General features: G+C 37.5%; 1 protein-coding gene across 2 annotated transcripts in view; it reads right to left on the bottom strand.

Moving 5' to 3' along the window:
- Window positions 1-24425, bottom strand: part of RNGTT (RNA guanylyltransferase and 5'-phosphatase) — a 206722-nt gene that overhangs the window by 132555 nt on the left and 49742 nt on the right. For both annotated transcript variants that reach the window (XM_068397279.1, XM_068397290.1), the window contains exons 9-10: window positions 13390-13525; window positions 5727-5798 (exon numbers count right to left, since the gene is read on the bottom strand). In XM_068397279.1, the coding sequence (XP_068253380.1) occupies window positions 5727-5798; window positions 13390-13525 (208 nt within the window). The remainder of the gene's footprint in view (window positions 1-5726; window positions 5799-13389; window positions 13526-24425) is intronic.

Here is a 24425-nt window from a genome sequence, read left to right as displayed (position 1 = left end):
GGATGGGCTTTGAGAGATGATTTTATAAAGAGCAACTCAGAGTACATAGAAAGAACCAAGCGAAGTAGAAAAGAAAAAGTATGGATTGTTCTTGGTTTCCTCAGAGTTGAGGTAGAAAGACGGGTCTATTTCACTTGCATATAGCTTCCTTTCCATGAAATTGATTTTAGCACGAGAGATGAAAGCAGTGACAGAGCAATGTCGTATTTTGAGTTGCTATTAGTAATAAACAACATCATGATTTAGATTGAAGAAGATGACAACAAAAAAGATCTTTTTTTAATCTCCTGAAGAATCATTTGTCTTTCCTGACATAGGCATCTCTTGTAACACAACGGGATGCGTTACCACAAGCTTCTAGAAACTAGATGTCACAGAAACAGTGATTAAAAAGAAACAAAGCCAAAGTTCCATCAGCATCCCTGAAGATTGACTTTTGCAGCACCTATAGGTAATTAGCATCAGAATTCAATACAAAATTTATCATAGAAAGAGACAGCAAAGATATAAGAACTCCAGTACAGGTCTCTCCCAGTCACTGAAACTCAGTTTTTCTTTTTCCTTCTTTTTAAGACTTTTCTTGTGTAGACATCTAGAGCCGCCAAATACACACTACATATTTCAATCAGTCTATTCTCTTAGTTTCTTTCAGTTCTTTCTAGAAGGCTGCTTATTCCCGCAGTTTATTCCTGATACACCACAGCAAAATCAAAAAGCTAAGTAACAATAAGCTTCACTGATAACATTGTGGATTAAAATTTGTAAAAGGTAGGTCTTCGCCCACTCATTTTTTCTCATTTTTCTCCCTTACTATTCTCTTTCATTTGTTTCTATAGCCTCTACTCACTGTTAAGTTTGTTACCATTCTCTCCTGATGAACACCTCATCCTTGTTTAAGGTGACTTCCTTACCTCCTCTGGGTCATGCTCAGGTGAAATCCTGACTAAGTCTGAAGAAAGATCCCATGATGTACTGAGACACTCAGCTTCATGATTCTATGATGTTCTCCCGAAATCATAGTATTGTACATAAAATGAAAACCATTACTTTTACTCCCAGCTGATCCATTACTAGCAGACCACTGCTTCTCTTAAATCTCAAATTGACACTGGTCTATTAAACACTTAACTTTTCAAAAGCCAGAGCTGCAAGGGACAAATTGAACACAACTATTTATAGTTTGTGATCTTTGGTTTTTAGGCTGAAACTTTAAGCATATAGCTTTAAGAATAAACTTACCCTTTCACAATTTCTGCTCATAAAAGGCAACAGTGGTCACGTTATTTAGTTAGCTTAGACACAGAGAAGCCAGGCTAAGCATTTTGGGCTTCATTTAGGTATCAGTCTTCAGTCCTACATGTCCCCTTGTTAAAAGCCAGAGACGGAACAGAGCACAGAACGGAGATAAGGCTGCCCTGTTGCAACTGCTACACTTCCAAACACAAATTTTAACACTATTTAGCCCCCTAAAACCAAGATAATGAAGAACTAAAATAAATAAACACAAGAATGGAGTAGACTGCAATTTTGAAGCATGACAATAATGCTGGCCAAATATACTGAGAATAGTTCAAAGTGATTACTATGGTAAATGACATTTGGAAATTTTTAATTATATGACATTATTTTGCTGTGATCTAAAATTTAATTCCACTATTTTTCTGTATACGTTAACAGCTTTCACTGTACTATTTACAGTCATCCTGAGGGGCGCAAGTTGACATATATCTTACTATAAATACATGTTGTATTTTGAAAAACTGTATATTTCCTTATTTTAGTACTAATGTCTGTATTTTTGTGTTAGTGCTGGTCATCCTAACACACAAATTCTCAGCACTATTAATAGTGCACATAAGTCTTTGGGACTTAATGTGGAATTTGTAAGCACAATATTTCAGAAGGAATACTCTGACAGAGCCAGAAAACTTTGTAACGCTTAGCTAGTATGGGATGGTGCGCAAGGAAAACAGGTTGAACATTTGAGAATAAAAGGAGCTGAAAATATCTCTAGTTCACTAGACCTGACTAAAACATGAGGTTTGCCTGGGCAAAGGTGTTCATCGACGGGGTTTGTATGCACATTTGCCCAGCTGCAATGTCGCATCTCTCTAACAGCAGAGTATGCTGAGTGACTGGGGATGATAAGATGGGGGACATGTAGGAAGTCTTGCAACTCACATGGTGGACATTGAGTACAGTAAATCCACCATTCACCTTCAGAAGACACAACCACTTTCAAGATCCAAAGGAGCAACGCTGAATTCCAGAGCACCTCATATAGCTGTCTGTCAGGTGGTTTGGGGTTTGGTTTTTTTTTTTGGAGTGAGGGGGTTGTTTGTTTCAGGGGCAGGGGGGAATGTTTTGTTTTTAAACAGGACTGATGCTTTGTGTAATTATTTGATTTGAAGCTCTGCTAGAAATATTTACACAAATCTAACTTATGCATCTTAAAAAGGAACTTACCCTTTCTTGACAATTATAAGTTTTCAATACATTTACCTCTCCTGGTAACAAAATTCTGCTGATCATTTCTTGCCAAGACAAACATCCTTGGATGCCCATTTTTGGAATTAAGCTTCTAAAATTAACCTAAAATCCACTGTGATTTTTAATCTTTGTAGTAGGACCATTGCTAATGACTTCTTGCAGCTGAAGCCCTGCTTGTACTCATACTGATAACATTATCTTAACTTGTCCTTGACATTAAAATAGTATTACATAGTAACTAACTCCTCTCTCTCATTCCCAGTGCATTTAACAAACAAACAAACAAAAAAAAACCCAAACAAGCTTTAAAGTATTTACAGCCAAGAGCAGTCCGAGGCGTATCAAGGAGGACTACAGAGCCCTGGGAGCAGTGGTAAAGGACTCTGAGGCCCAGGTAGTTTTCTCATCAATCATCCCGGTCAAAAGGAAGGGGACTAAAAGGGACAGTCAAATTAGGCAAATCAACACATGGCTACAGGACTGGTGCCACAGCCAAGGGTTTGGCTACTTAGACCACTGGACTCATTTCGAGAAACCCAATCTTCTGGCAGCTGACGGGGTCCACCTGTCAAAGAAGGGCAACAGCGTCTTGGGTCATAGACTTGCCAAGCTGGTAAAGAGGGCTTTAAACTAGAGTTGCCAGGGGAGGGGAACCTCAGTCCATCCCCATTCAGCCAGTCCGATGTCAGGGCCAGCAACAGGCACCCAGAGACTGGAGAAGGATGACAGGTTGGCAGGAGAGCGCCAGAAGAGCCGCGGAAAGGAATTTCAGGCAGTAGGTCAGCTTCTACAGCCCTGCTCAAAAGCAGACTTTTCCCAAACCTTATCCATCCTCTGGAAACCCTCTGATCATTTTTCCTGTTTGCCAAGTGGGATTCTTCATGTTAAGTCTGGACACTTTGCTACAAATGATTTTCCTCCCTTTCCACCCCAAAAAATGTTTCACCAAAATAATTACAACTTTCAGAAAGCATTATTTTACTAGGACAGTATATGCATATCCCAAACTGAGGGAAGAAGGAGTCTGTGCACTTCTTCCCCTACATTTATTTTTCAAAGGGAGAGTAACAGCAGTGAATGGCAGATTAGACACAAATTGAGAGCAGAGACAAGTAAAGACATGAAAGAAATAAACATGGAACCATAGGAAGAGGAACAAGTAAGAAAACGTAAAGGAAAAATGAGAACCCAGGAGTAGTTTTAGAAGACTGTATTTTTCAGAACTCTAAAAGGAATTTTTGCTTACTGAAAAGTCCTCATCATAGGAGGGACCCAGGAAACTAACATCTACTCTTCAGAAAAGGTTTAAGAAAAGATCATCAAGATGCGGAATTAAAATGAGTTAACAAAAAAGCTTCTACTCCTAATCTAACATGTATTCCCCACAAACTATTATTTTAAAAGCAGCTGTCCTACGTCACAGTATGACTACACTTCCAAGAATACCAAAGTAATTCTTTGTGACTAGTACCATGACTCCATTTGCAATTTTAACTTATGGCAAGTGGTTTACTTGAGCTGAGTAGTATCTTCATTAAGTCTGGAAGAGTCAACAGTAGTTTAGGAAGCCTGAAATGTACTGTGGTTCAGTAATATTGTCAGTCCTGTTAGGAGCACTGAAACAATAATTTTGTTTTCCCAGAAGCATTAACAGATACTGGAGTGTTTTTCCATGGGCCATTTCGTCACAGGTCTAGTGACTAAATTTAATACATTGTTCTGGTTTAACTACAGTAGGTAGCTAAGCCTTACGCAGCTGCTCGCTAACTTCCCCTAGAATGGGATGGGGGATAGAATCAAAAAGGTAAAAGTGAGAAGACTCATGGGTTGAGACAGAGATGGTTTCATATGTAAAGCAAAGCAAAACAAGGAATTCATTCACTGTTTCCCACTGGCAGGCAGGTGTTCATCCACCTCCAGGAAAGCAGGGCTCCATCATGCACAATGGTTACTTCGGAAGACAAATGCCATAACTCCAACCGTCCCCCTTTTCCTCCTTCTTGCCCCAGGTTTATATGCTGAGTATGACGTCATATGGTGTGGGATATCCCTTTGGTCAGTTGGGGTCAGCTGTGTCCCCTCCCAACTTCTTGTGCACCCCCAGCCTACTCACTGGTGGGGCAGTGTGAGACAGAAAAGGCCTTGACTCTGTGTAAGCACTGCTCAGCAATAACTAAAACATTCCTGTGTTATCAGCACTGTTCCGGTTACAAATGCAAAACACAGTACCATATGAGCTACTATGAAGAAAATTAACTCTATCCCAACCAAAACCAGTACACACTTTCTGTTTACACAAAATTATTTTAAATATTGTTTTAGGGAGATATATATAGTTAAGTTGATCCTTCCTGAAGGACATTTTCTCTTCCTTAGACATAACAGAGAAATCACTAGAAAATCCATTTCATAATAAGGGCTAACAAGTGGAACACATTGTCAAGGTTAGCTCTTCAAATAAGCTTCAGCAGGAGACCCTGCCATAAGACCACTGACTAACTTCAAATTCCACGTATATCATGACTTTTGGGGGTAAAAATACAATAAACCAGGAAAAAAAAAAAATCTATAGAAGGTAACACACAAAAGCCCTTTGGTGACGTTCAAACCTTTACCATATTTGAAAGCTGCTTTAAAGAAAAAAAAGTTTCTAATTTTCTGTACTGTTTAACAGCTCTTTCTTGTGACCACAAAGACTTCATTTCTAGCTGTCAACAAAGGCTTCTCCTTTTCCACAACTTCCACAATATATTTCTTTATTATGTATTTGCCCTACAGCCAGTGTAAACAGGATAGCCTGCTGTTGAGGACTTAACAGAGGACCAGTTGCCTGGTTTCAAAGGGAAATTTGAGAAAGACGTGATAGAGCAGCCTAACAAGGAGCACTGTGATGCTCTGGTAACAAATACACCACTTACAGGCTAACTTCTCTACCCCCTCCCAATTTCACTGCCTAAATAGTTCAAACATGCCCTAGAAATGGGAAATTTTCCAACAGTGTCTAGCGGACTGTTTCAAACTGCCATCTTTTCTCGAGCAGGTGGAGATAAATCAATGTCTATTCTAAGGCTGCTTTCAATCTCAATTCTGATGCATTGCTTGTTATCGAGCTACAAAACACCTAAACACTTTTGGTGTTTAAATTTGTTCTGAAGCTCTTACTTATACAAATAAGATGAAAATAGAAATGAGAATCAATAACTAAAGATAAAAGCAGTAAAACCAAAAGTACTTACATTAAACTTAATAATGTCATATATCAAGTACCGAGGAACAACCTGTCCATTAACCTTGTCGATGATCATTTCCTTAAAAGAAAAGAGATGACATTTACATTTATTTCATGAATCTAGAAGAATGTCAACACATTTATACTTAGTGTATGTATCTGTAAGCATGATGCAATTAAACACTGGTCACATCTTTGTTATCAAAAAGATTTTACAATAGGTCAAGGTTATAAAAATATTATTATGGTCTTAAAAGTCTCTCATGAGGCATTCAAGAGGAAGTCAGGAAGCTGTACTAAGGCTCCACATTCTGATCTGCAACATTTACACATTAGTTTCCCCACAGCCTTCAAAATCACTGCCTTTCTTGAGTGAATTACGGGTTTTTAGAAACCTCAGTAAGAACCGCGATCCTAAGTCAACCAAGCACTTTTGGAAATCTCGCCTACAATAAGAAGTACAACAAGCAGCAAGTAACAAGCATTAACATCCATTTTCTATGCTCAGGTTGGATCTTTTCATGCTAACAGTGTCCTAGGCAGCAGTGACAACTGCAATTTGCTTGAATGCTGCATTGTGACTAAACAGTAGGGTTCCTTCAAATGGAAATATAACAGATACTACCTGTATCACATGAAATCAGTTAACATTCAATATATATTGGTAAACCACCTTGGAAATATGTCAGCTAAAAGAAAGACTATTAACGATCAACATCCAAACACAAAAGTATTCCCTGAACTTAATGGTATATACAAAAATATATACATCTTACATGCTGGTGCTTACATCTGTAACTCAGGCTTCCTATGGTATGAATTAGACATAGTTTATTAGTTTGAAAAATTAATAAAAAATATTTAGTCTCATATAAATTAGTCACGATCGAAAATGGTAACCATCAACCAATTAGTAGATCTTTTTCAGAGATAATTTGAAATATTCACTTCTCTAAATGCAACCAGTATTCTCCCTGTCCCTTTCCCCCATCCAGTTCTCGGCTAACACGTTAGTTATATCAGCTAAGGATTTTTTGCTGCCAATATCAAGTTAAAATTCCTCAGGCGTTCCTCAGGGGTCGGTATTGGAACCAGCACTGTTTAACATCTTTGTCGGCAACATGGACAGTGGATTGAGTGCACCCTCAGCAAGTTTGCCGACGACACCAAGCTGTGCGGTGTGGTCGACATGCTGGAGGGAAGGGATGCCATACAGAGGGACCTTGACAGGCTTGAGAGCTGGGCCCGTGCGAACCACATGAAGTTCAACAAGGCCAAGTGCGAGGTCCTGCATGTGGGTCGGGGCAATCCCAAGCACAAATACATGCTGGGTGGAGAATGGATTGAGAGCAGCCCTGAGGAGAAGGACTTGGGGGTGATGGTTGATGAGAAGCTCAACATGAGCCATCAATGTGCGCTTGCAGCCCAGAAGACCAACCATATCCTGGGCTGTATCAAAAGCAGCATGGCCAGCAGGTCAAGGGAGGTGATTCTGCCCCTTTACTCCGCTCTCATGAGACCCTACCTGGAGTACTGTGACCAGCTCTGGGGCCCCCAACATAAAAAGGACATGGAGATGTTGGAGCGAGTCCAGAGGAGGGCCACGAAGATGATCAGAGGGCTGGAGCACCTCTCCTATGAAGACAGGCTGAGAGAGTTGGGGCTCTTCAGCCTGGAGAAGAGAAGGCTCCAGGGAGACCTTACAGCAGCCTTCCAGTATCTAAAGGGGGCCTACAGGAAAGCGGAAGAGGGGCTTTTTACAAGGGCATGGAGTGATAGGACGAGGGGGAATGGTTTTAAACTGAAAGAGGGTAGATTTAGATGAGATATTAGGAAGAAATTCTTGACTGTGAGGGTGGTGAGACACTGGAATAGCTTGCCCAGAGAAGATGTAGATGCACCCTCGCTGGAAGTGTTCAAGGCCAGGCTGGATGAGGCTTTGAGCAACCTGGTCTAGTGGAAAGGTGTCCCTGTCCATGGCAGGGGTTTTGGAACTGGATGATCTTTAAGGCCCCTTCCAACCCAAACCATTCTATGATTCATTCATTCTATGATTCAAATTGAGACGTACAAGATAAAACAATTGGAAAAGGTGAAAATATTTGACTATAACATGATGAAAACAAAATTGTGAGCTTGAGAATTACTACAGAAAAGAACCTCATATCAACTCAAATTAATTTTATTTTGTTTCTTGCTAGGTCAGTAGTGGTTTTATGTTTTCCAACCTTTTACCTTCTCTTAGAACCTGTAACTTCTACAAAGTAAACCCAAACGAGAGTCTCAGTGTAAGATTGATTTTCAGTCTGTACACATATCAAGCTTCTTGAATTGTACCTAGTATTTAATTGCATTTGGCTTTGAAAAATGAGCAAGCAGTTGTAAAAACATAGACTTGTTTTAAAGCAAAGCTTGAAGCATTTAAAACTAAACTAGAAGACATGAACTTCTTGTTCTCAAAAACCACTGGGAACTATAAATTGCCAACTTAATATTTTGGAATCTCATCTTCTGTGAACACAACACTGAGATGGAGATTTGGCTTTCACAGCCAAATGTGGCATTCACAGGTGTTGTGAATGACTACCTGAAATGACCTTACACACCTTTCCACATCATTAAAAAAAATTTAAAAAAATTCAATGAGTGAAAAATATTCCTTTGTAACATTACAGTATCTTAACTCTAAAAATCATTTAGTCACAGGTACTGTCAAATAACACTTGCAAAAAGTCTACATAAAAGTGATGTAACAAAATGTCATTCTGTTACTTTCCAATATTTAGGTAAGACACCAGTGAGCTATCAAAGGAATAACAGATGGAATGCTGCAATGCCTTCTTTGACGATAAATTTTATAACTAACTACAAGAACAGATGGAGTAGGTACACACTAAGAGAGAAAGAAGGCATGATGTTCAAACTTGGAAGAGTGTGTAAAGATATAATGCAGGGAAAAAAAAGAACAAAAAAGGGAAAAAACCCACCCGGAATTCATGATAGTAATCAGGTGAAATGAATAACAAAGTAAAACTGAAACAAAAGAATGCTACCATATTTCTTTAAAGTTTCAATCACATTAGCAGGTGAAACAAATTTTTAAAATACATTTAATTGAACATATATTTAAGGTTTAAGGATTCATTTCCTCAGCATGCATATTCAGAGCCTTAGCTTTGATGCAAAGCTAGCATTTGTATGCAAAACCCTGAAAACACTTCAATGCCTGGTATTAAAAGATTTTAAGCCTAATTTTAAAAATCTGAATCTCTGGATATTCCATTTAAGAAGAATTATAAAATACAGCCAAGAGGAACAAGAATGATTTTTAAACCTTCTCTGGAATGTTCAGTTTTAACACAGAATTAATTTTATAAAGAAACTTTTCCTCTACTTCAGACATGATAAACCTTTTTGACTCTATTACTGGTCAAACTAGTCTCTTTCCTCACATCCTCACTTCTTTTCTTCCTCCCCTGCCTCTTGCTTGCTTTTCACATCCTGACTGAAATCCCAGCTACCAGAGCAAATAAACAATAGCATAATATGCCTCAGCAGTAGAGATGACAAATTCCTGCGCTGCTCATCTCCATCATGACAACAACATTCGCTGCTCCATTAGTTACGCCAATACAACTGTCATAAGGCAAAAGCTGTAAAGTGATCATAAGAATGATTCAGATTAGAAATACTCTAACACATAATTATTTATCAGTCTGATTTCAGAATCTTCCTTCAAATTATAAGAGTTGAAAAATACGTCAGGGAACAGATCTCAAAGGCAAGTTCAGAAACTGTTGGGAAAGATAATGTTTGAGAAACTGATCACATTCAAACTCACTCATTCTGATCTGAGTAATAACCTGATACTGTAAGGCGATATTTAAGCCAGTGTTTAGATAACTAAAAACTTAAACCCAAGCCCACTCACATGACATGATAATAGAACACAAAAGTAGCCATACGACACACCCACATCCATGCATTTTCTTTTATAGACTCCATGTAGATTTACAGTCACTACCGTGTGTTTTAAAATTACCACTGCTAGTAAATATAATATTTACCACTTGTCCATTACCTGCTAGTTTAGGTATTAGTTTAACCTGTGGGTTAAACCTCGCAGAACAAGGTCCAACGGCCAGTTTCTTTGATGTAATCTGGCAAAACTGTGTTGGTGTTAATCTCCTTTCCTTAATCTTCTGGTGCTGCAAAGCATAGTCTTACAGCATATTAGAAACTGCAACTGTGCTAAAAGCTTTTAGCTGGACAAGTCCCAGAAGAACAATGCTGGACTGACAGCTCATGGACATTTTCTTTTTTCCTTGAATCACATATCTGGCAAGCAACTTGGACTTAAAATAATCCAAAATTTAATCACAAAGCTAAGGATCTCATTTTACCAGCCACTTGCAGAATGTATTTTTTGTTGACACAGAGTATGGGATCAGATCTAATCACACATCTGTTCATTGTACCTTTTCCTCCTGCACCTTGCCTTTTCTTTGTCCATTTACCTTTAACACAATTCTACCCACTGCTGTACTTCAGGAATGAAAAGAGCTTTTTTTTTTTTAAAATCTATTTTGCACAAAGTACTAGCCTTTGCAAACTCAAAAAGGTGCAAGTTATGCCATTTCTGAGAGAGCTTACAAAGAAGTGAGGCCTGTACTGATGCAAAAACATAAATCAATCTCAATCTCGCTCTCCACTTTTGGAGTCCTTGGCCCTTCTAAGTCTTCAAGTATGAACAATATTTTATATATAAATAAAACAAAATATATACAAAAGTGTATTAAAATTGTAAAAAGTATTTCAAGCCTAAGAATGCCTCTACATTTTCTACTCAACTGTTCCAAAGCTAAACAGAATGCCAAGAAAGTTGAAAATAACTAATTAGGTTTTTTTGCATGACAGCCAAAACACTTGAACAAAAATCTATGCATTCCCTCAGATAGCAGTATGGATGCAAACCACTTGGCTTCTAAAAAAATACTTCATATTATACTAGTCACCTGTAGGTAATATTCAAATTAGCTTTAATGAGCTTTGCAGAAAACTTTCTTCTATGCCAGGAGAACAATCACAACTGAAGAGCTGGAGATGAGCACAGAGTATTGCAGGAGATTTCTCATCACTCAAGACATAGCTGATCATAGTAAGAACTGTTTGCAAGTAATTTCAGCCTGAAGTGAATTGTAAATGCATTTGAAATTCTCAAAGACAACCACATGAAAGGCTTACACCAGAAGCCTTAAAGCAAGTTAACAGATCACTGAATTCATGAGAATTGCCTTTATGACAGTTCTATATACACTGTCATTCTAAAAGTTTGGAGAAACGACCTAATCTTTTGTATTCTTAACACCAGTAGTTGTTTTGCTGCATGGCACTGGTATCTCTGTTTTGTCTTTCCTTGTTTCTCATACTTTTTAAGATTATTCTAAAGCAACACCAATTGGGCCACCCCATTCTATACTTTCATTCTCTGAAAGTGAGAAAGCTCCTTCAAGGGCAAGAAGTATGAACTACTTCAACCTGTAATTAAGGAATTAATTTGAACAGCCCTTCAGCACTAATTAGCAAAGTATGTTAACACAAAAAAGCCAAATTTTTCTTCCCATGGATTAAAAAAAACAGAAAGAAATCATGCATATATCCAGAGTAAAGGAACAGTCATGGAAATTATCATTTGGCACCAACATTAAACAAATATTCCATTACAAAGTTAAGCTGTTCTGATGCTTCAAATAATAGGCAAATTTTATTCTCAAACCTGTTGAAAGAATTTCAATTGAAAAGAAAAATATTCCATGGACAGCTTTTTTTTTTAACTGACCATACTTAAATTAATTTTAATATCTGTACTATGAAAAGTATTTATCCATTGAAACATTTTAATTTTATCTCAAGATACTTCATTCAACCAACGTCATTTTGCTTCCCACTTCATGAAAAAACTGGGGGTGAGGGGGCAGGAGGGGTGTCACAGTAAAACTAATTTTATGCCAATAAAGTGAAATACTGAAATGCACTATAACAGTCAAACTTTTACAAAACAACACATTAAGTGAAGTATAGTTAATGTCCTAGATAACGGAGACAAATTTATTTATTCTTAAGAGACTTAAACTATAAATCTAGGAAACGCAACACACCAGATCAGAGCCCCTCTCCCACACCTCACAGCCACATTTATGCACATATCTCTATATACGTCATCCCTGCCTTCCACCATGTACATATTAGCCACCCTTACTAAATCATCTGTTTTGAAACACAGAAAAAAAGAGCTGCAGTTTCCCTGAAGAACACCTAGGATTGCACCATATGGACACTGGCAAGCCATTACTTTCTCAAGAGCCTGAGAAAGAACAGGGAAAAAAAAAAAATACTACCAGGCTTTTTATCTCAACAGTATGGAACCTAATGTATGTCATTAAGAATATTATTATGCAGATTAATAGGAAGCTGCCTGGCTGAAGAGGCTCCTACCAGACATGACAGCTTGTGTAACCACTTTTGAGCTGACAGCATGGCATCTCTTGCATTATGCTCTCAATTTTTCAGTGAAGCAGAGATGGTGGAAAATACTCCGTTATCTGCTTCTTTGTCCCTGAGACAGTAGATTGTTCCTTGCAATAATTATCCTCAGATTCAATTTATACATGCTTCACACGTAAATGTGTGTTCAGTAACACAGATCATTCACAGAAGTGGCATTTCAAGAAGGTTACTGACAACAAAGGCCTGAGAAAGGAAAGAAAGTTAACAATGACAATATGGTCTCCGGTATCTGAAAGGTGCATTAGGCTTCAGAAGACCAATATGGAAGATCATCTCAGGCATTCAGCAGTTCAGCAAGCAAGAGTTACAGCAATGTAGAGAGCCTCCAATGCTACTGAAACTTGATAGGAAACTGCATTCATCTGCATCGACAGGTATTTAGTGTAACAGCTAATGAAGTTCTTTTGCTCATGTAAAATAGGAAGATCAAGAAAGGAATAATCTCTTCTTGTGGCTACTGTTCTGAAAAGTTTACCAAGAATATCCAGGCCAGCCTTCAAACAACAAATACAGATGTTTTACAGCTTGTTTACAACTAGCTTAAAAAGTTCATTAGCAAGTTTACATAATTTAAATTAGCATGACAACTTAGAAATGTTTTAGTCTTAAACAAATATAACTAACCCATTCCTAAATTAGTCAATAATTCAGATCAGCTGAAATAAAGGTGACAGAAGCATAGACATCAATTCCCAAGTCTATTAAAAGATTAAAATTTTATCAAATTTTAGATATATTTACATTAACTGGATCAAATTGACCATGTTCACTGTATCAAAATATACAAAGCTATAACAAGAGATGACATTCCGCAATAATTTCTTTAGATTCTCTTCAAGTCTTTTCTCATATTCAGAGAATGAAATAAATCAAGGTATTGAGATGACAAAGACAAACAGCTCCCCCCAGAGCAGTCATCACTGCTATTCTGTAGATAAGAACTGACTCATGAAATGTGATTCCCACATTCAGTCAGCAACTGAATCTATATTACTCCTGAAATCTCACGATTCACTGATCCAGGCCTAAAAACTTGGCCCTGTTTCTGAACAAAAGCAAACGGCACTGAAATTGTTACAATAATTATACAGTATGCTCCTTACCCCATCCAGAAGAGTGTTTGTTAGATGTGTGCGAAGATCTTTACGAAATGGAAATTCCAGATTAGATACGTGAAAAATCGAATTGTCTCTATCAATCATATAAACTTCATTCTTGCCATCAATCAGCATCATGTACCTGCAAAGGTGATGTTAAGGTATTATACTTAAAGGTATATCCTCTAAATCTCTACTATTTTGATTTATATTAAGAGCTAAAAAAAAAGCAATCATGCCAGACGTACAAAAAAGCATTTTAGAAGGAATTTTTTACAATTAGAAGTTTAAACCTACTGCTTCAGGAAAGCAGATAATTTCCTTCAATGCAATTATCACAAAGAAAACATTTCAAACATAAAAGTTCAGAAATATATATATATATATATATATAAAAGAATGTGCTGTGTCCAGATAAAATGATGCCTGAAAATCTGTTAAAAATAACAGAAGTTTTAATGCTCTAAGAAATACATGAGGCTAATTCAGTTAGATTCAGCTAAAAGATCTTTTACTCCAGTTTTTCCTTTATTAAGTGGACCAAAACTTTGCCTGGTATAAATCTGCAGAGTTTTATTCAAAAGAAACACCTTTCCTGTCTATCATTAGTTATCTAACACTGCAGTATTGTAAAGTCCCAGAGAACTATTGAGCCACTTTCCATTAAAACACTGACAGATTTAGCCAAGGTACATTCCTCTCACATTATACACAAAGAAAACCCCAAAACTTACTACACTATCGCCAGCAACTTGTGAGCTTGGTTCAGTTGCAGAAATCTGAATTTTCTAAAAATTTCTTTATATTATGACAGTACTTGGGAGCTCAAGTCATTAATTTAGACCTCTTTGTGCTAATCCTACAGAGGACTGCTCTATAGAGGTAACATTCTGTATACAAGAAAAAACAGTGAACAAGTAGAAAGAAAAAAAACACTGAAAAAAGATAAAAACCACAAGAGACACTAAACAGCGTGATAGCTGTAACACACTTGAGTTACCTTTGTAAAGTTTTCTTTCATCTTTGCAACAAGAGTACTAAAGCAGAGTTTCAGGAAGACTAACAAGGCAGCTGCACAAAGGTCTTCTCAAACTCATGCAGCAGCCTAGGAGAGCGCACCTTCTGACTGGAGAAAATGAACTGAAGAAATTTCAGCGGAAACTAGTATCAAAGGCCACTGCAACAAGTCAACATCTTGGCAGTGAATGAGAAGTCATAAAGGTGCTGAGCATATACCACAAGCAGCTGAAAGTGAAAACCAGCAGCTTGAACCTGATACGGTGAAGGAAGATAGAAACTGTTGTGGGGCTCAGAAGGTTGGCAAAGCAAAAAAGACCAGAAAAGTGCCTTTTTGGGGCGAACAAGATGTGACTGCACTTAGTAATACCAGTGAAAAGAACAATATAGTTATCAAGAGGTTTTCAAATGATCAGACAGGAAACATCATGGCTTAACAGCAGTGCAAAAAATATGCGTATGACAGACAAAGCTGACAGGAAGACTCAAAAGTAAGTCCAAGTTTGGTGTCTCAGTCAAACCTGAGTTATGTCAGTCTTATTAATTACCAGCTGAGCTGCTGTAATTGAACTTATGCCTGATCATGCCACAACTAACCATGTTGGTTGTCTACACCAAAACTGAGAGTGTGAATCTACGTTGAGCTTTCTTTCACAGATCCTTTCATTTCAACTTGCACACAAATATACTAAAAGCACAAATGCTATTACAGAAGCTCTACTGAGAAAAGTCAAAAATGCAGAAACCCAAAAAGAGAATAAAATAGGAGCAGTACCAACTGTCAAGATAGTTCAGTGGTTCTAAAAGTTTATGACATTTAATGTTCTTGAATAGCCTCTGATATAATAGGGAAGGGACACAAACCTTCCCAGAGCAACTAATCAATCTGGATTGCAGTACAGTTTCTTTGACAGCACAGAATAGGGAAACACTTGATTAAAAGTAAAAGATTATAGGAGTTTCAACAACCCCACCAGAATATTTTGAAAGAAAGCAAGCATATTTTGAAGACTCATTCAGCAAAGAACTTTTCATACTTGTAAAAGTCTTCAAATATACTGGATATATGTGGGGGAAAAAAACAGCATATTCCATAATCCATCCATTTCTCCTTGAAAGTTCTGGTTATGAAGAAATAATGAGCTATCAGTATTCTTTTCTAAAACTCACCATTGCTCTTACAAAGTAATGCCCACAGGATCTCTGCTGTCACAACAAAGCAGCAAGCATCCCCCAGAAACCCTGCAGACAAATGGTCTACACAGGCAGCTGCCCTGTTTGTACAGAACCTGCCTCTAGAAATCAGTAGATCTGACTACAGGAGTACAGAACTGCCCATACAGCTTAAATAAATACTTTCTCTTAGTATTGTGACTATAATCATAATTCACTATAGATCAGCTCAGCTGGCGTTTCTCCACGTACAAGATGAGTACTTCAAGACAGACATTTATGAGCAGAAAACCTAAGTCGGGGTGGGGGTGGGGGGGGGAGTAGAATAAATCAATGCAACATTAGGAGAGCTGAAAGCTGCACATGAGATGCTTTATGAAAAAAATAATTCAATATACATTCAACTAGATAACTTGGCGCCAGTTCTTCAGAGGCAAGAATAATAGACAGACAACATTCATTTTTCAAACCATGTAAATTTATTCCAAACTAAAAGTAATTATAAAGAGCAGGTTGTGTTTTTCTCAAAAATTAAAGAAACCATGGGGAGGGAAGAAGAGGTGTGTAAGTAACAGGAAAAAAAATTATGTGCACTACTTTAATTTTACAAATAAGCTTAATTGGCCATCTCTGCACTCCCATATTCACTGCTGTTTTAAATACATGCTTTCATTGTAACTTGTTCCAATGACATAATAGCATCTAATGCTTCAAGAGATATAGCACTTGAAAAAACTATACTTGCGTCATCATTACAAATGTGCTACAATAAGAGATCTTACAACTGCTTTGGAAAAAAAAACCCACACAGACAGTTAAAATCTGTGTTTTCAGCCACCTAAAACATCTACCGTTTCAGGAAACATACAGAAGATTTCCACAAAATCTATTACTTGCATATCAAAACTAAGACTAACACACCACCACTTTCTCTAGAGCTTTCGCTCAAAGCAAAATCTACGTAAATTTATTTAAGAGTTGGTAGTTGGATAGCCCACCAACCCACTAGTGGTGAGATTCCTTCTCTTTCAAACCATACCACTTCTCCCATGATTTCTCTTTCTTTTTAAAATTTGTCACTTTTAGTTGTTTATACCATAAATTCTAAATGACAAGGACAATGGTACATCTTACAACTGCATGCCAAAGATTTCCAATCAAAGATGACCAGGAATCACAATTATATCTTACTTCAGAGAGTTAGTGAGAAACAGCATGTGCTTGCTTTGAAAATAAAAAAAAAAATTTGGTCTCGGGACAATAAATTACCTTGATGTAGACCTGTTTGTCATGGGTCTCATGATAATGTATTTGCGTAACTTAGAAGCCAAGCAAGTTCTCTGCATGAGAAAGACAACAGACTGACCCAGATACGTCTGTTTTGAAAGGGGTTTGGTTGGTTGGTTTTTTTTTTTAGAGGAAAACCTGAAAACACCTCCACCCCCCAATTTAATAAACTATTGGAAAAAAAACTCTGAATGTGGTCCAAACAACAGAATCTGTCAAAATTCTAATTATTACCAATATAAGACAGAAGAAATTTGGTCAAGGATGGACTGACGACCAGAAGTGTTCTATGAGCAGCTGATAATTGACAATGTGCAAGAAGCAAGAGATACACAACCATGCCAAGGTTTTGGTGAAACTGAATTTATTCATTAATGAGGGGTTTTGTTTGTTTGGTTGGTTTTTTTTGTTTGTTTGCTTGTTTAACTCAAAAAGCATAAGTTCATGTGCTTAAGATCAGGCTTTAAGTTTTCTCCAGATGATGCTTTAAGCTTTCTTGGAGAAATCTCACAGACTACTGATCAGTACATTTCTGAATACTATTTGGATGTACCCTGACCAGTTATATTTTAAGAAGTTAATTAAGGTATTAGCAGCATAAGCACTTACACCAGAATAGAGAGAGCACCCCTGGGCAACACCACATACGCAAAAAAACGAAGAATGATGATTTCTCAAATACATTCAATAGGAACTAAAACAGCACATAGGAGCTTAACTGTCATGCATTGTATTGCGAACTGTGAACACTACTCACTATTACAGCTGTACATTTACTACTAATTATCTGGTTACTAACCAGGCCCCATTGTATTAGATTCTGTGCAAGTACACAAGATGACATGGTCCTGTATTAGATGGCTCAATCTGAATGTAAAACAAGACAAGTGAATAAAAGAGCAAGAGTGGAGCAGCAGTAACAGCAGTAACAGAACCACTCGTTCACCTCTGATAACTATACATGAAAGCAGAGAACCACGTTTGAGTGACAAACATCATTTCTCTAAACTGCCAGTCCAGCACTACAAACCAGCCAGCTTCCACCGCAACAAAAGTTCTGACAAGCAAGTTGAAGAAAAAAGGGTCACAATGTCCACACAGATTAATCTCACAAGCAGCTAAAATATCTAGTCATAGAGATGTTAAAATCTAAAGTTTCATTAGAAGCTACTTTTCATTCACTTCTGGTCCCGAGGCAAGGTCCATTATTAATTCTAATTGGACATTAGTATTAACACGATAATTCAAAAAATAGGATGAAAATTTCATTAGCAAAGAGTTACAGCTCTTGGCATTAGACAAGCAGATCTCCAAATCACATACCAGAATATTAATAACTTTAATCTTTAAAGTTTAAAAAATGTCAACCACCAAATATCATCTTGAAAAGTTTTACAGAAATCAATTATTTTTAGCATATCCAAATAAAGGCTACTGTTTCAAAGGCTTATTTGCCTCCACATGCATCCTGTTCATGCAGTCCACACCAGCTGGGCCCATAATACATGCTAGAAGTATCATTTTATTAAACTTCCATTTTTAGTTTAGTTTGTTTTGCTGGTGATGGTGAGTTTTTGGTTTTTACACAATTCTGAAGCTGACTCGAGCTACACTGAAAATGGTAAGTTAAAAACTGAGGTTTCTCCTTTATGTGGACATTTAGTATTTTTCACCACTAAATCTGAAAGCACATTTCACCACTAAATTTGAAAGTACATTTCAGGAAAATATTATTTAAGGCAAAAAAAGGCAAACCACTTGCTCTCCCTCAACCTACCGTCATTCAGAGTCAGGAACGAGAACAGAACTGTCTCCCCCAAGCTCCAAATCCAATACTGCACCCACCAGAGCATGCAGCCTCTATCCTCTTTCCCAGCTTATTCAGATTCACAAAACCAGCTTTGAAAATACTCCCCAACACAGTACCTCACATGCAGCATAGTGCTTGCCAAAACACATTTACAGTGAAATTGATCTCCTAGAAGTTCACAGAAGTTTTGCCACCGACTTCAATTTTATGATGTGCCTTACCTATGTTTAACTTATTTCCCTCAGCCAAAGTCCCAGCAACTATCCTAGCAATACGGTTACATATGTTAATTTTGTACTTTATAGGAGTTTTAAAACCTTAAGTATAATAAACAAATACAGCACAGCTTCCTCAGACTTTGAGACCTCATCTTCTGAGTTTGAGTTCAACCCAAAATTAATTTTCTGAAAAAATCTACAAGTAGCAAATAGATTAGAAATTTTTTTTTAAAGGAAGCTTAAAAATTCAGCTCCTATAGGAGCTTTCTTTGCCCCACAGTATTTCTTAAGATGGGCTATATCAAAGATTACTTATTTTAACATGGCATCATCGTCATCGCTTTTTTCCCCCTTTTTAGATATGCTTGTGTCTGCATTATCACATTAAAGAATGCAAAATGTAAGAAATTCCATCATCAACTCTAAGCGCAAAATACACGGCAGCTCTCCATTCCCAGAGGAGTTCATTACACAGCCTAGAATTCAGTCTTGTGAAAGCGCTGCCCTCCCACACAAATAAGCATTACCCATCTCAGAATAGCAATTAGCATCACTAATATGTTCGCTGATGCAGAGGCAACAACAAAATCCTGTTGCAGATATAATTTTCAGTTTCTTAATTTCTTTTTATGATTGGCAACACTTCAAAATCATGAGCATGTCGCCACTCTGTAGATCGATCACCTAGGACGAGGCCAAGCCACTTTAGCACTTTACTTTGGACCCTGCCACTCCTTCCTGGCAAGACAGCATCCACTTCTGGCCAGACACATCAAATGCTGTAGAAAGGGCCAGAAGAATGAAAATTAATGACTGCCCTCTATCCACTGTCAGGAGGAGATCATCTATCTGTGTCGGTAAGCCGCTGCAGTTCCATGTCCTGGCCTGAATCCAGACTGTGCCGGATCTAGAGTAACAGTTTAAATTAGACGAGTTTGAAGTTGGCCTGTGGCAGATGGAGCAACACACCCTGATGTCCCGATAACTGGGGAAGGCTCAGCTTGCTTTCTTCTCTTTTATTAATTGCTGCTGGCAACGGTCGCTGCTTCAAACTACGTCTCCTGAAGGATTACAAAGCCTGGATACAGGGACACTAACACAGGAAGTTATGTGAAGACTCATAATATTATTTTCAGTGTGTAAACAAAATGAAAACAATGTCTTTTTAATCAGCACACTGACAGCTCTGTCACAAATACCATTTTCAAACTTGTGCATGCTTTTTCCTTTGCACAAGTACATAGCATATCAGCCAGCAAGAAACACTGCTACACATAAGTAGCTGTAGAATTATGTATTTGACTTGATAATCCAAATTCTAAATAGAATTTTTAAAAACCACACACAGAGGGCCTTGGAAGTTAGTCTGCTCTGAGTATACCAACACTTTCTATTTCTCTCACATACTTCTAGGTTAAATTCTGCCATCAGCAGTCTCCCCAGTATTTAAGAAAAAAAAAAAACACCCTTAGATTCTGACTGACGGTCATTTCCAATTAACAGCCTCCAGCTCCACTATTTCTTATTCATGACCTTGCATTTTCTACAACTAAATATCCTTCCAGTTTTATTATTCTGCTCCTCAACGAATTCAGTAGCTTCTCTCCCTCATTTGCTTGTCAAAACATACTTGGTTTCTGTTTCAAAATTCTTAATGACAATATAAAATTAATATTACAGAATCACAGAATCACAGAATCACAGAATGTTAGGGATTGAAAGGGACCTCGAAAGATCATCTAGTCCAATCCCCCTGCCGGGGCAGGATTGCCTAGACCATATCACACAGGAACGCGTCCAGGCGGGTTTTGAATGTCTCCAGAGAAGGAGACTCCACAACCTCTCTGGGCAGCCTGTTCCAGTGTTCAGTCACCCTCACCGTAAAGAAGTTTTTCCTCAAATTTAAGTAGAACCTCCTGTGTTCCAGCTTGCACCCATTGCCCCTTGTCCTGTCAAGGGATGTCACTGAGAAGAGCCTGGCTCCATCCTCTATTCAGGATCTCCCTTTGTGGCTTTCTATTTATTTTCTTCCAAAATGATCCACTGCAATTTTTTTCAATCCATTTTTTCCCTATCTTACAATTCTAGCAATCTTCATTAGCCTCAATCTATAATATTTTGTCAACGGCCAGAAGCATGAGATCTACCACTATTCCTGTGTCAAAAAAACTATTTACCTTTTACAGGGTATACAAACTCCAACCAAAATGGTTGAACTCAGAGGAGATGCCATTCCTCATCTACACTGAAGACTGTGTTCCTCAGTCCTTCTGATTCCATTAACTACTTCCTTAATTTATCCAAACCGGTCATTTTAGAATGAGAGAACCTACATTATTGATCTATTTTTACCTCTCATTACAATCATAATGTTCTCAGTTTAAAGCGAAACCTTTTCATCAATGACCCAAACTTATCTTCTACAATCAAGACTTTTTTCCTTTTCTCAATATTAAAATACTGTGTTACTAGGCCGCTGTTTAGTAAGGAAATGTATCTCATGTACTTCTTACTATGTTCAGAAGCACCTGGATCTTGTCTTATTGATCACCTCATATATCACAATGAAAGGGCTACGCTTGATTTCCATATTCATAGAATCATAGAATCATTTAGGTTGTAAAAGACCTTCAAGATCACAGAGTCCAACCGTAAACCTAACACTGCCAAGTTCACCACTAAACCATGTCCCTAAGTGTCACATCTACACATCTTTTAAATACCTCCAGGTATTGATGAAGTGTTATTCATCAATTCATCCTGCTTATTTGAGACCACAGAACTTCACTTCCACAAAATTTGTTAAGGTGGTATTGCCCGCATAGATACACTTTGTGCAAGTTACCACTGTAGGATAACAGATACTCCGTAACTTACATACAGGTATTCAGTCTCCATAATCTTTACTACTCATCAGTCTCCTCCACTGTTATCTCAATCAACATTAAATTCTTTTTGTTATCCTTGCCTGCCAGCACTCTCCTTTAAACTCTGAATGAAAGTTTCCCTTTTCATTTGCTCCCCTTGACAACCCAAGGCCCAGAGAAGACTTTCTGGTGACTGTTATGACCCTGAAAAATCATCAAAAGTGAGGCAGTGAATCTGCAGATGACGTTTACTACAGAAATCTTCAGAATGCCCAAAACTACAGTAACAAACAATGCATGTACAGTAACAAACAATGCATGTTGCAATATCCAAAAGGCACCAAGACACAGGCAGGAAGAGACAGATACGACCGTGCTTCCCCACCTTACAAGGTTCTAAATTAACTCTGTCAGCTGAGAAAGCTAATATAGCAGCTACTTTTTAGAGGTCTGTAAGAGCAGAGAAATGCATCTGCAGTCAAAAAAACCCAGCAAACAAATCATTAGGTCACATAACTAATAGGATGGTGCATAATACAGAAACAGTGTTGCATCATTATGCAATGTGTTTGTATCACCTCACCTGGGATACTACCTGCACGAACATTAATAGGGAAGTCAGTTTTTGAATAAAGGAGATAATGTTAATATTATGGAGCATGGAAAAATGCGTAAGTGTGGAAACTGGTATCATCTCTCCTAATAAAGTATCACAGTTTAGACTCAGTTCAAACGTTAGTTTTTCCTGTTTTATAAACCAAGGATAAAGATGCCTTTAATTAATTTAACAGATGGTAAATTCAAAACCAATGTAAAACTACATTTTCTATCTAAAGTATTATTAGACTGTGAAACTCTGCAACAGAGCTGGTAAAACCAAGAATTTAGCAAGGTTTAAAAAGACTATCCAGTTACAGTGTTTTTCTTGACTGCCTTACAGTGTTTTAATTAAGTTAGAATGCGTGGGGGGTTTGTTTCTTTATTTCTGAAAGGACATTAAACCTTATGGGTTAAATTTGAAGTCGTCTTGTTATCATTATTTGACCTACAACAAAGGGTAAATTAATCTACAACTACTATATATTGAAGAGTTCTTACAGTGCATGATGACGTACCTGGTGCAAAACAAAAGAAGAATTGTTAACTAGCTAGAAAATATGTGACTCAGTAACAGAATCTGTATACTAACAAATTTATTTCAAATACTAGATTCTCTCTATTTCACTCAAATGTTAATGATGCTAAGTGGTCAAGTACATATTAAACTACATTTCTACATTAGAGGGAGGAACACTATTGGAAAACAACTGTACAGTATAATGTTCTCATTACTTTTTTTAAAAGCTGTAAGATTAATGGAACAAATTATATCTCAAGCTTGACTGAACTACTGAATTATCTTATAATTTCTATTATTATTATTTATTGCAGATATTGAGCTTCAAGCTTGCTTGAACTTGTGTGACTCCATCTCTCCTCTACAAATTTTAGTCTGAAAATATCTTGGAGATTTAGAGGGAAATTCATGCTTGAACCAATGGGCTCAAAAAAAAAAAAAAAGCAAAGCAGTAGATGCACAATGGTATAAGCAAGAAAACCAAATGAATTTCGCATCAGATGACAAGTAGTTACATTCCTTCTTTCCCCAAGCAAGAGAACCATAACGTCTCTCATGGAGGCCCATAACGTAGCAGTCAAGAGAAGAGTATCACAGCTTTGAAAAAGGAGGTTCCCATAACTTTGAACTGATTTATGCCAGAATGTATGCCGGGTCAATTCTGTATACGTCACAAGCCACAGAAGAGCACAACTGCCATTTGTGCTCACAGATTAGAAGATCAGCTCCAAGGGAAAGGGCTGCCCTAGATATTTGCATAGTTAAACTTCACAAACTGAATGTCATTCTTCCCTGAATAAGCTTAAGCCATTACACTTCATAGGTGTGCCCGTAATCCCCCCAAGAGAACCAGCAGCACAGGACACGCTGTTCCACTATTAAAAGTGGTCTGGGAGAAAGGAAAATAAATAAATAAACCAGTAATCACTGATACTTGTCACTTGAACATCAGGTACACACACAGGCACACCATTTATTTTGATCTAATTAGAACATTTTAGGACTACAGCTGAATACTCTTAAGATTAATATTCATAGCACAAGCTACATAATAAGCATTTAAATGCATTAACTATTTATAAATAAACAAAAGAGCTTGCTTAGAAGACAATCTGTCCAAATATTCAAATAGTTATATATAAATAATCAGTTAAGTAGTACTTTTCAAAGAGCTCAGAATTGTCACCGTAAAACTTTCTGAGCTGTCAAAAGGCTTCAGAACTGTGAAGCACCAAGCCTGCTACTTCACAAAATGTACCTTCTGTATAGTATCACATCAGCAATGCTCCTTAGCCACTTAAGAAAGGGACACAAAAACAACAGCTTCCTCTACCACTTCTTTTCAGAGTCTTGACACTGTTGCAGGCACGTATAAATGAGAAACCACAACCTAGAGTAAGAATGCCTTCTCTGGCCATTCGAGTCAATTTGGATCCAGACTGGGGATGACATGTTCTGTCACACGTATTTATTCATTCCTCTACATTGATCCAATGATTTAAAAAACAGACTTCAGGAGATGGAGAAGCAGCAAAGTGATATGGATGTGCCTT

Source organism: Nyctibius grandis, chromosome 1 (assembly GCF_013368605.1).
Source record: "Nyctibius grandis isolate bNycGra1 chromosome 1, bNycGra1.pri, whole genome shotgun sequence".
NCBI classification, from domain to species: Eukaryota; Metazoa; Chordata; class Aves; order Nyctibiiformes; family Nyctibiidae; genus Nyctibius; species Nyctibius grandis.
Note: the sequence above shows the minus strand (reverse complement) of the source record. Positions and strands in the feature narration are given on the sequence as shown.